We start from the raw sequence: 11,013 nt of genomic DNA, 5'->3' as shown, positions 1-11,013 counted from the left end.
GCGACTCCAGAAACCCCCAGAATTCAGAGAAAGGAAGACACTTTGCAGGAAAGGAGGTTAGAGAACCACACAGTTGTTCCTCGACTGCTTTTGTCGCAGGCTGTTTGGGAAGAAGATCCCTTCACTGGATTTGAAACTGGATTGCCCTATATATATATATTTTAAAAGCCTGTTGTTGATTCCAAACCCAGGCGGAGGCAGACAGCCCCTAGAACATCTAGGCTGCCTCTCATTCCAATCGGGAATCTCCATTTTCATCTAGAAAGTGAGACTTAGCTTAGCTTCCCTCCTGCCTCCCAGCTCCCTGCCCCAACCCTAACCCATTTTTAATAAAACTGAGGAACCTCAGCAACTCTGAGCTGATTTGCTAGAAAGCTGGGCACAGGCCTCCTTGCAGTGTAGGCCACCTGGACCGATTTAAAGCGTTCCACCCCACATCTGGAGTGGGAGAAGGAGATGGCTGGACTTTAAAAAGAATGTTAAAAAGTGGGAGCGACTGGTGCTGGAGCAGAGCAAATCGGGAAGGTGGCGATCCAGGCAGAATCCAGGATTTCTGACTCCAGATCTCTCGATGCCTCTCCTCCGCCAATAGATTGCTGCTTCTGCAAAGCAAGGATTCCAGTCTCAGATTGGGCTGGTAGGAAGGCTGGGACTTCTTCTGCGCAGAGGGCCAGATTCCTAATGAAAAAGACATTTCAGTAAGGGGAGCAACGGAAGACCCCTTGTGGTTTCTGCACTGCTCCACAGATCTCTGGTTTCTTCCTCCCTCCCCCTTTTTAAAATAAGATATTTTCCTTAAAGGTAAAGGGACCCCTGACCATTAGCTCCAGTCGTGGCCAACTCTGGGGTTGCGGCGCTCATCTCGCTTTATTGGCCGAGGGAGCCGGCGTACAGCTTCTGGGTCATGTGGCCAGCAGGACTAAGCCGCTTCTGGCGAACCAGAGCAGCGCACTGACAGGTAACTTGACAAGCCGTCCTTCTGAGGGAGACGTTGCCAAGAAGATGGAGGAGTGGGAAATGGGAAAGGGGGAGGTTTATGGGCCGTGGCGCGAAATCCTTGGAAAAGAAGAGGCAGTGGCCCAAAAATTAAAAACGAAAATAAAAAAGATATCGTTGAGTAGGCAGAACTCGAGGGCAAGACCACCGTTTAGCTGAATTCTCAAAAGATAGAGAGCATTACAGTGGTGCCCCGCAAGACGAATGCCTCGCAAGACGGAAAACTCGCTAGACGAAAGAGTTTTCCGTTTTGAAGGTGCTTCGCAAAACGAATTTCCTATGGGCTTGCTTCGCAAGACGACAATGTCTTGCGAGTTCCTGCTGGGGTTTTTTCCTCCCCCCCCCCTTTTCTAAGCCGCTAAGCCGCTTATCAGATGATCCGATCAGCAGATAAGCCGCTAAAAGCCGCTAATAGCGCTAATCCGCTAATCCGTCAATGGGCTTGCTTTGCAAGACGAAAAAACCGCTAGACGAAGAGAATCACAGAACGGATTCTTTTCGTCTTGCGAGGCACCACTGTATGTATGATGTTCAGGGTGGTCACAACAGCAGTCTCAATCCTGATTCTTTCAGATCTGCCTTGGGGGAATAGTCTCCATCCCCAAAAAATACCTTTGGGGTCTCAGTACTTATTTCCTTTAATTTTTTTCTGCCTCATCTTTTCAGTCTCCATCTTTGATCCTCCACATTCCTGCATCAGTTTGTGGTGTTTCTCATTTGTTTTTCTAAAAAATTAATCAGCGACGCAAATAAAAACCAGATGAACCGTGTTGTGGCGTGTTTGGAAACAGCAAATCTGACCTCCTTGGAGGAAAAAAAAATACTTAAAAAATGAATATGAGGCAGTGTCAGAATTCCAAGAAGGGCGTGAAGCAAGGCCAGTGAGAGGTGTGGACTGAGGAGACTTATGAGGGCCAGATAGAAAGGTTCCAAGGGCCTGAGGTTCTCCATATCGCCCTGTCTTAGGGTTCTACTGCAACACAGTGTGGTACGCTGGTTTGACATCAACTGATAGGAAGTGCCTACAGAGGGTGGTGAATACAGCACAAGATGTTATGGGCTGTCCCATGAATCCGCTGGGTGAAATAGCAGAAGAACGTTACCTCAGGAGAGTGAGGAAAATTCTCAGGGATGAGTCACACCCTGGCCGGCGCTTTCTTGATCTCCTGCCCTCGGGCAGAAGATATAGAAGCAGGATTAGTCGCACCAACAGGGTAAAGAACAGCTTCTAGTTATCTCCCGCTTGGACTACTGCCATGCGCTCTCCATGGGGCTGCCTTTGAAGGTGACCCGGAAACAACAATTAATCCAGAATGCGGCAGCTAGACTGGTGACTGGGAGCGGCTGCCGAGACCACATAACACCGGTCCTGAGAGATCTGCATTGGCTCCCAGGACGTTTCCGAGCACAATTCAAAGTGTTGGTGCTGACCTTGAAAGCCCTAAATGGCCCAGTATCCCTGAAGGAGCGTCTCCACCCCCATTGTTCTGCCCGGACGCTGAGGTCCAGCGCCGAGGGCCTTCTGGCGGTTCCCTCACTGCGAGAAGTGAAGCTACAGGGAACCAGGCAGAGGGCCTTCTCGGTAGTGGCGCCCGCCCTGTGGAACGCCCTCCCGCCAGATGTCAAACAGATAAACAACCACCTGACATTCAGAAGACATCTTAAGACAGCTCTGTTCAGGGAAGTTTTTAATGTGTGACATCTTAGTGTATTTTTGGTCTTTGTGGAAGCCGCCCAGAGTGGCTGGGGAAACCCAGCCAGATGGGCGGGGTACAAATAAATTATTATTATTATTATTATTATTATTATTATTATTATTATTATTATTATTATTATTATATTTGTGGGCTGTTAGGCTGCTGAATGAAAAGATAACAACAGGGCAACTGACTTTTAGGTTTGGTGGGTGTGCGTCAGTAAACGAGGGGAATTAAGGCTAAGAGAGCTGAGTGGGGGGTGCTCATGTAATCTCACTGTATACAAGTTGTACAAGTGACAATAAAGTAATTCAATATTTCAATTTCAATTATACGTAAGCCTCTTCTGGGACGTGGGTGGCGCTGTGGGTTAAATCACAGAGCCTAGGACTTGCCGATCAGAAGGTCGGCGGTTCGAATCCCCGCGATGACGGGGTGAGCTCCCGTTGCTCGGTCCCTGCTCCTGCCAACCTAGCAGTTCAAAAGCACGTCAAAGTGCAAGTAGATAAATAGGTACCACTCCAGCGGGAAGGTAAAGGGCGTTTCTGTGCGCTGCTCTGGTTCTCCAGAAGTGGCTTAGTCATGCTGGCTGCATGACCCGGAAGCTGTACACCGGCTCCCTCAGCCAATAAAGCGAGATGAGCGCCACAACCCCAGAGTCGGCCAGGACTGGACCTAATGGCCAGGGGTCCTTTTACCTTTACCTAAGCCTCTTCTATATGGAGTTGCGCAACCTTGTTTAATTTTAGCATTATTTGAAGTCATCGCTGCTCATGGCGCATCCCCCTCCATCTAGTGGCAGTCAGTTCCACAAGCCACCGATGCAACGATGCACCAACATCATGCCACCAGAGCAGAGATTGGGTACTTACCCGTCATTGTTTCCACCTTACCGCCTGCCGCAGGTGGAGCTCGCTTTCGGCGGCGACTATGGGCTGTTCGTTCTGCAGGTGGTAGTTTATCAGGTGGCTGATGTTCTCAAACAAGGCATCCTTTGTCCTCACCTGAAGCAAACAGGTGAGGAGAGCAAGAGGTTTAATCTTTGCCCATGGGAGAAACAGCGCAAGCACGTAGATCTTGCAAGCATTGGTAGAATCAGGCCTGAGGCTCCGCCCCCTGCTCCTTTAGCCACACCCAACATCCGACCCAGTCCCCTCCCACCTGTGGCCACGCCCTTCATTAAAGGAACAGGTCACCAGTTTGGTCCAGTCCGTTATGCATCCAAATGTTTCGAAAGTTTATGTGAGCTTGAATCTGTTTTTAGCCTATTGCTATTTTGACTTTGGGACGTGGGTGGCGCTGTGGGTTAAACCACAGAGCCTAGGACTTGCCGATCGGAAGGTCGGCGGTTCGAATCCCGGCGGGGTGAGCTCCCGTTGCTCGGTCCCTGCTCCTGCCAACCTAGCAGTTCGAAAGCACCTCAAAGTCCAAGTAGATAAATAGGTACCGCTCCGGCGGGAAGGTAAATGGCGTTTCCGTGCGCTGCTCTGGTTCGCCAGAAGCGGCTTAGTCCTACTGGCCACATACCCGGAAGCTGTACGCCGGCTCCCTCGGCCAGTAAAGCGAGATGAGCGCCGCAACCCCAGAGTCGGCCACGACTGGACCTAATGGTCAGGGGTCCCTTTACCTTTTTATTTTGACTTTTAAAATAAGTTATAAATTCCTGTTGTTAATTTTTCTTCCTGGTAATCTTATTGTTTTATCCTCTCTGCCCACCCCCCTGGCAGATGTTATTAAAGTTTGAAAGGTTAATAATCTTTTTTGGTAAACCACCTTTGTGTATAGATTTTAAGAAAGAAATGAGGTAAGTCCTACTCGGAGCAGACCATGGAAATTAATGAATCTAAGTTCGCTGTGTTCATTCGCTTCAATGGGTCTACTCTGTGTAAGAGCAACGCTGCATGCACCCCTATATTTATAGATCGCTCCGGACAGGCAGAAGTAGCAATTTATGACAATAAAATACAGAATGCTTAGGAAATTCAATACAGATATGAAATACTAAAAGTCTTCATCCAAACAAAAGTTGCCTTAAAATACAGAAAATTTCTATGCAGAACGTAAGTTGTCTTTGGGGCTCCTTTTTCATGTTATTAGGTATTTTGAATAAAATTTACTTCTTTTTATTTAATCTGAGAGCAAAGGAAGCTCTATTTTAAGCACCGAAATTTGACCATGTTATAAAATTCTGCTTTCTGGGTGGGTACTGGTGTCATGGTGAATTTGAAAACCGATTTTGGGTTGTGTATATGTTCAGTATTATCTAAACAGCATGGTTGTGTTCTTATTGTGAACTGCCCTGGGATATATATATATATATATATATATATATATATATATATATATGAAGGGCGGTATACAAATAACTTAAATAAAATACATTTTTAAAAAGTATCGCTAGGCGCGTGCAAAGTGCCTTTTCCCTCCCGTCTGCCCAGGGCACGTCAGACTCAGAGGAGACCCACTGAAACCAATGGGGCCCTCAGTGTCCAGCCACACATAACCGCAAACCCAGACTCATTGAGGTTCGGCTGCTTACCACGCCTTCCGGGTCCACCAGGAGCAAGTGCTTGGGCTGCCCGCTTTGCATCCCGGTCAGGACGTATTGTCCCGGGTTAGTGACGCTGTCCCTGACCAGGAAATCCCCATCCACCTGCAGCAGCTTCTCCGCATCCCTCCGGCTCAGCTTCCCGCGGTACCAGGGTTCCTGCTTCAGTTGCTCCTCCGTGGGGGCGATGGGGGCCTTCCGGGTGGGCGGGCTGGGCCACTGGTCCTCAATCGGCGGGCTGCCGCCACCGACACCCGCGCCGCAAGCTGACATGGATTCGTGAAGCTTCAGAGCATCCTCAAACGGCCCTGGGGGAAACCAAAAGAACTCAATCAAGGACAGGGAGTCAAGGGCCACATTCCCTTCCAGGGGGCCACTTTTCAGCGGTGGATGGGGGCAGAGGAGAAAGTGGGTGGAGCAATGAACTAGCAGACTAGTTTCCACACCCCATCCTGGTCCTAGAATGCCCACATCTCTGCCTTAGAGCTGTCCGTGGTCCTGAAGCCACACCTGCCATCTCAGACTCTTTGCTGTTGCTGTCAAATCTGGAGTGAGCTTATGGTCATTGTCCTTAGGAGCATAGAAAGTCGCCTAACACTGAGTCAGACCATCGGCACATTGATCTGGGGTACTGCCTGAGTTCTGATTCCATCAATGGTGTCTCCGAAGTATTTGACACATCACTTGAGAAGACAGGCGAACTAATGCCAGTGTCCTGGAAGAAGCAAAGATCCCGAGTGTCAAAGCGATGATTCTTCAACACCAACTTCGTTGGACTGGTCATGTTGTGCGGATGCCTGATTGTCGTCTTCCAAAGCAACTACTCTATTCCGAACTTAAAAATGGAAAGCGTAATGCTGGCGGTCAACAAAAGAGGTTCAAAGACTCTCTCTCAAGGGAAATCTTTAAAAATGTAGTATAAACACCGACAACTGGGGAACACTGGCCTGCGAGCGCTCCAGATGGAGAACCTTGACCAAAGGTGTTGTGGGCTTTGAAGACACTCGAACTCAGGACGCAAGGGAGAAATGTGCTAAGAGGAAGGCACGCTTGGAAACCTACATCCCCACTGTGGAAGGACGTGTGGATCCAGAACTGGCCTCTGCAGTCACTTACGGACTCACTGTTAAAACCGTCAAAATAAAAAAATTCCTTCCAGTAGCACCTTAAAGGCCAACTAAGTTAGTTCTTGGTATGAGCTTTCGTGTGCATGCACACTTCTTCAGATACACTGAAACAGAAGTTGCCAGATCCTTCTATATAGTGAGAAGGTGGGGAGGGGTATTACTCAGAAGGGTGGTGGGAATGGGAGATTGGCAGATAGCTGAGATGAGCCTGTTGACGACTCTTAACCACTGCAATAGGTCTTACAGGAAAAGGCAAGGGGTGAGAAGGTGAGAAATGGCTTAGTCATGTATAATGAGATAAGAATCCAATGTCTTTGTTCAGACCAGGTCGCTCCATGTTCAAACCGTGTTTGTGGAAGACAATCTTACTTGGCTATGAGGGATCGCCAAAGAAGGAGATCCCGTTTATGTTTGAGTCTCGGGCTTTCTGCATGAATCACAGATGCTCCAGCACTGAGTCATGGTCTATTTTCTGAAATGGCTGTGCAAGGGGTGGTCAGTATGCCTGACCCACTACATTGTTATTTGCTTAGATCAGCAGTTCTCAACCTGCGGGTCTCCAGATCTTGTTGGACTACAACTCCCATCACTCCTAGCTAGCAAGGCCAGAGCTCGGGGATGATGGGAGTTGTAGTCCAACAACATCTGGGGACTCACAGGTTGAGAACCACTGGCTTGGATGAAGCTTTTCTCGGTGCAGAATTCAGGCACTTGGCCTAAATGCGACAACTGCCCTGTCCACGTTGAGCGCAGAAAGTCGGGGAGGGAATGGCGCCAGGAGCCCTTCAAATTTTTCACAACACAGTCATACCTCAGAAGTTGAACGCAGTCCGTTCCGGAAGTCCGTTCGACTTCCAAAACGTTCGGAAACCAAGGCGCGGCTTCCACTTGGCTTCAGGAAGCTCCTGCGGCCAATCGGAAGCTGCGGAAGTCGCGTCGGACGTTTGGCTGCCAAAGAATGCTCGCAAACTGGAACACGCACTTCCGGGAGGTTTGCGGTGTTCGGGAGCCAAAACGTTTGACTCGCAAGGCGTTGGGGATCCAAGGTACGACTGTACAATAGAATAATATCTAGAACAAATAGAATCGAAAAGAAAAGAGAGAGAGGAGAAAGAGGAGGAGAACAATGAAGGGAGCGGGAGGCAGGAAGAGGACGAGGAAGAAGAAGAAGAAGAAGAAGAAGAAGAAGAAGAAGAAGAAGAAGAAGAAGAAGAAGAAGAAGAAGAAGAAGAGTAGTAGTAGTAGTAGTAGTAGTAGTAGTAGTAGTAGTAGTAGTTTGGATTTGATATCCTGCTTTATCACTACCAGAAGGAGTCTCAAAGCAGCTAACATTCTCCTCTCCCTTCCTCCCCCACAACAAACACTCTGTGAGGTGAGTGGGGCTGAGAGACTTCAGAGAAGCGTGACTAGCCCAAGGTCACCCAGCAGCTGCAGGTGGAGGAGCGGGGAAGCGAACCCGGTTCCCCAGATTACGAGTCCACCGCTCTTAACCACTACACCACACTGGCCAGAACCTTTCCTTGCCACAAACTCCTTCCCCCCTCTCACATCAGGCTCACTTTCTGTTGTGTTTATTTTCTCTTGCCATCCTTACGCAACTCGCCCCAAGCACCATTCAGTGTGGGAAGGAGATATTAATAAAAATTATCGTTCCGTTCTGCCAGGTGGGAGTAGCACACTTCTGTCAGGTTCTGTCCTGCCGAGGCAAATTTTCTTACTCATATCACTTTCTTACTCATATCAAAGAGGTCCTTTGTGGGGCTTTCATCAGCCGCTCGGTGCAAGCCAGCCTCCGCCTCCCAGTTGTCCAGGTTCTGCGTGTTCACATACATGTGCTCTTCATAGTCTTGGGAGCCCAGGGGTTTCCCATCTGCCTGGACGTACCCATCACAGCTCTGGCCTGGAAGACACAACCACACCGTGTTGTCTAGCTTTCGCAGCTCACCATAAGGACTCCCTGGTCCTAAATGGGGTCACTGTGCCCCCGAAGGACCAGTTGCGCAGCCTGGGAGTCATTTTGGGCTCACAGCTGTCCATGGAGGCGCAGGTCAATTCTGTGTTCAGGGCGGCTGTCTACCAGCTCCATCTGGTACGCAGGATGAGACCCTCCCTGCCAGCAGAGTGTCTCACCAGAGTGGTGCATGCTCTGGTTATCTCCCGCTTGCACTACAGTGGTACCTCGGTTAAGTACTTACCGTATTTTTTGCACCATAACACTCACTTTTTTCCTCCTAGAAAGTAAGGAGAAATGTTTGTGCGTGTTATGGAGGGAATGCCTACGGGTGGCATGCCTACGGATTTTCCCCCTCTAAAAACTATGTGCGTGTTATGGTTGGGTGCGTGTTATAGAGCGAAAAATACGGTAATTCGTTCCAGAGGTCCGTTCTTAACCTTAAACTGTTCTTAACCTGAAGCACCACTTTAGCTAATGGGGCCTCCCACTGCCGCCGCGCCACCACGACTGTTCTCATCCTGAAGCAAAGTTCTTAACCCGAGGTACTATTTCTGGGTTAGTGGAGTCTGTAACCTGAAGCGTATGTAACCCGAGGTACCACTGTACTGCCATGCGCTCTACGTGGGGCTACTTTTGAAGGTGACCCAGAAACTACAACTAATCCAGAATGCGGCAGCTAGACTGGGGACTGGGAGCGGTCGCCGAGACCACATAACACTGGTCCTGAAAGACCTATATTGGCTCCCAGGACGTTTCCGAGCACAATTTAAAGTGTTGGTGCTGACCTTGAAAGCCCTAAACGGCCTCAAAGGCCCAGTATACCTGAAGGAGCGTCTCCACTCCCATCATCCAGCCCGGACACTGAGGTCCAGCTCTGAGCAGCACTTAGAGAACAGAATCAGAAAGAGGAATAAGTGGTGATGAGTTACCGTGAGCATCGGAGTCCCAGTTCAAGTTGGAGGGAGTGCTGTGGTCTCTCCTGGCCGGAGACGCAACCTACAGACCGGAAGATTGAGGAGACAACAGATGTCACGCTTGGCTGGAAGGCCAAAAAGGTGGGTTCCTTAGGCAATCGGTCCAATATATCTGAAGGAGCATCTCCACCCGCATTGTTCTGCCCGGACACTGAGGTTCAGCTCTGAGGGTCTTCTGGCGGTTCCCTCACTGCAAGAAGCCAAGTTACAGGGAACCAGGCAGAGGGCCTTCTCGGTGGTGGCACCCTCCCTGTGGAACGCCCTCCCACCAGATGTCAAAGAGAACAACAACTACCAGGCTTTTAGAAGACATCTGAAGGCAGCCCTGTTTGGGGAAGCTTTTAATGTTTGGTGTATTACAGTGTTTTAATATTTTTCTGGAAGCCGCCCAGAGTGGCTGGGGAAGCCCAGCCAGATGGGCGGGGTATAAATAATAAATTATTATTATTATTATTATTATTATTATTATTATTATTATTATTATTATTAAGATTACAAAGCTCCGAATCTCGTGGGGCCATTGCTCAAAGGTGGCACTCACACACCTGTTCCCAGAAAGTACATTTTCGGAAGGAGGCGATTGCATTTTTACGAATAATACAGTGGTGCCTCGCAAGACAAAAAGAATCCGTTCTGTGATTCTCTTCGTCTAGCAGTTTTTTCGTCTTGCGAAGCAAGCCCATTGACGGATTAGCGGATTAGCGCTATTAGCGGCTATTAGCGGCTTTTAGCGGCTTATCGGATCAGCTGATAAGCGGCTTAGCGGCTTAGAAAAAGGGGGGAAGGGGGAAAAACCCGCAGGAACTCGCAAGACATTTTCGTCTTGTGAAGCAAGCCCATAGGAGATTCGTTTTGCGAAGCACCTCCAAAACGGAAAACTCTTTCATCTAGCGGGTTTTCCGTCTTGCGAGGCATTCGTCTTGCAGGGCACCACTGTACTTGTGAAGGGCAATTTGTGGTCACCTGGCTAAAATGACTGGCGCAGGAGAGCTGGGAATGGGCGCGGCTGAGGGAGGGGCCACGCTGAAGGCGGGAGTCCACCAGCCCACCAATGGGCGGTTCCTTTCCTGGAATGCTGTTGTAATAGTCGTGTTCTGAGGCTTCTTCGTCCTCTCCCCATGCAGAGTCTTCTGTTCCCATTGCCCTGGCCGGGAAGATAAATTGGGAGGGGAGGAGGGGGTCATGTGACACAACAAGCGACCAATGAGATTCCACCTGAACTACAAAGCTGAGTATCTTTTATTTATCTCATTCCAGCAACGGTGGAACTGCCCTCAAAGTACAGATGGGTGAACCTGCCCATTTTTGTTTAAGTCAGCAATGTCTAGGCAACATGATGACCATAAGGGTAAAGGTCAAGGGGACCCCTGACCACTAGGTCCAGTCGTGGCCGACTCTGGGGTTGCGGAGCTCATCTCGCTTTACTGGCCGAGGGAGCCGGCATACAGCTTCCGGGTCATGCGGCCAGCATGACTAAGCCTCTTCTGGCGAACCAGAGCAGCGCACGGAAACGCCGTTTCCCTTCCCGCTGGAGTGGTGCCTATTTATCTACTTGCATTATGACGTGCTTTCGAACTGCTAGATTGGCAGGAGCAGGGACCGAGCAACGGGAGCTCACCCCGTCATTGCAGGGATTCGAACCGCCGACCTTCTGATCGGCAAGTCCTAGGCTCTGTGATTTAACCCACAGCGCCACCCGTGTCCCCACGATGACCAC

General features: G+C 49.5%; 1 protein-coding gene across 2 annotated transcripts in view; it reads right to left on the bottom strand.

Moving 5' to 3' along the window:
* Positions 1-305: 305 nt before the first annotated feature.
* The window catches only part of SHC2 (SHC adaptor protein 2), a 42,827-nt gene continuing 32,119 nt past the window's right edge, over positions 306-11,013 (bottom strand). The window contains exons 8-13 of one of the 2 annotated variants that reach the window (XM_081177762.1): positions 10,260-10,440; positions 9,252-9,318; positions 8,104-8,268; positions 5,233-5,549; positions 3,566-3,697; positions 306-678 (exon numbers count right to left, since the gene is read on the bottom strand). In XM_081177762.1, coding sequence (XP_081033888.1) covers positions 3,569-3,697; positions 5,233-5,549; positions 8,104-8,268; positions 9,252-9,318; positions 10,260-10,440 — 859 coding nt within the window. In that variant the 3' untranslated portion in view covers positions 306-678; positions 3,566-3,568. The remainder of the gene's footprint in view (positions 679-3,565; positions 3,698-5,232; positions 5,550-8,103; positions 8,269-9,251; positions 9,319-10,259; positions 10,441-11,013) is intronic. The other variant, XM_081177761.1, reaches the window with a different exon arrangement.

This window comes from Podarcis bocagei, assembly GCF_964188305.1.
Source record: "Podarcis bocagei genome assembly, chromosome: 18".
NCBI lineage: Eukaryota > Metazoa > Chordata > Lepidosauria > Squamata > Lacertidae > Podarcis > Podarcis bocagei.
The sequence above is the reverse complement of the archived record's forward strand: the minus strand, read 5'-3'. Positions and strand labels throughout refer to the sequence as shown.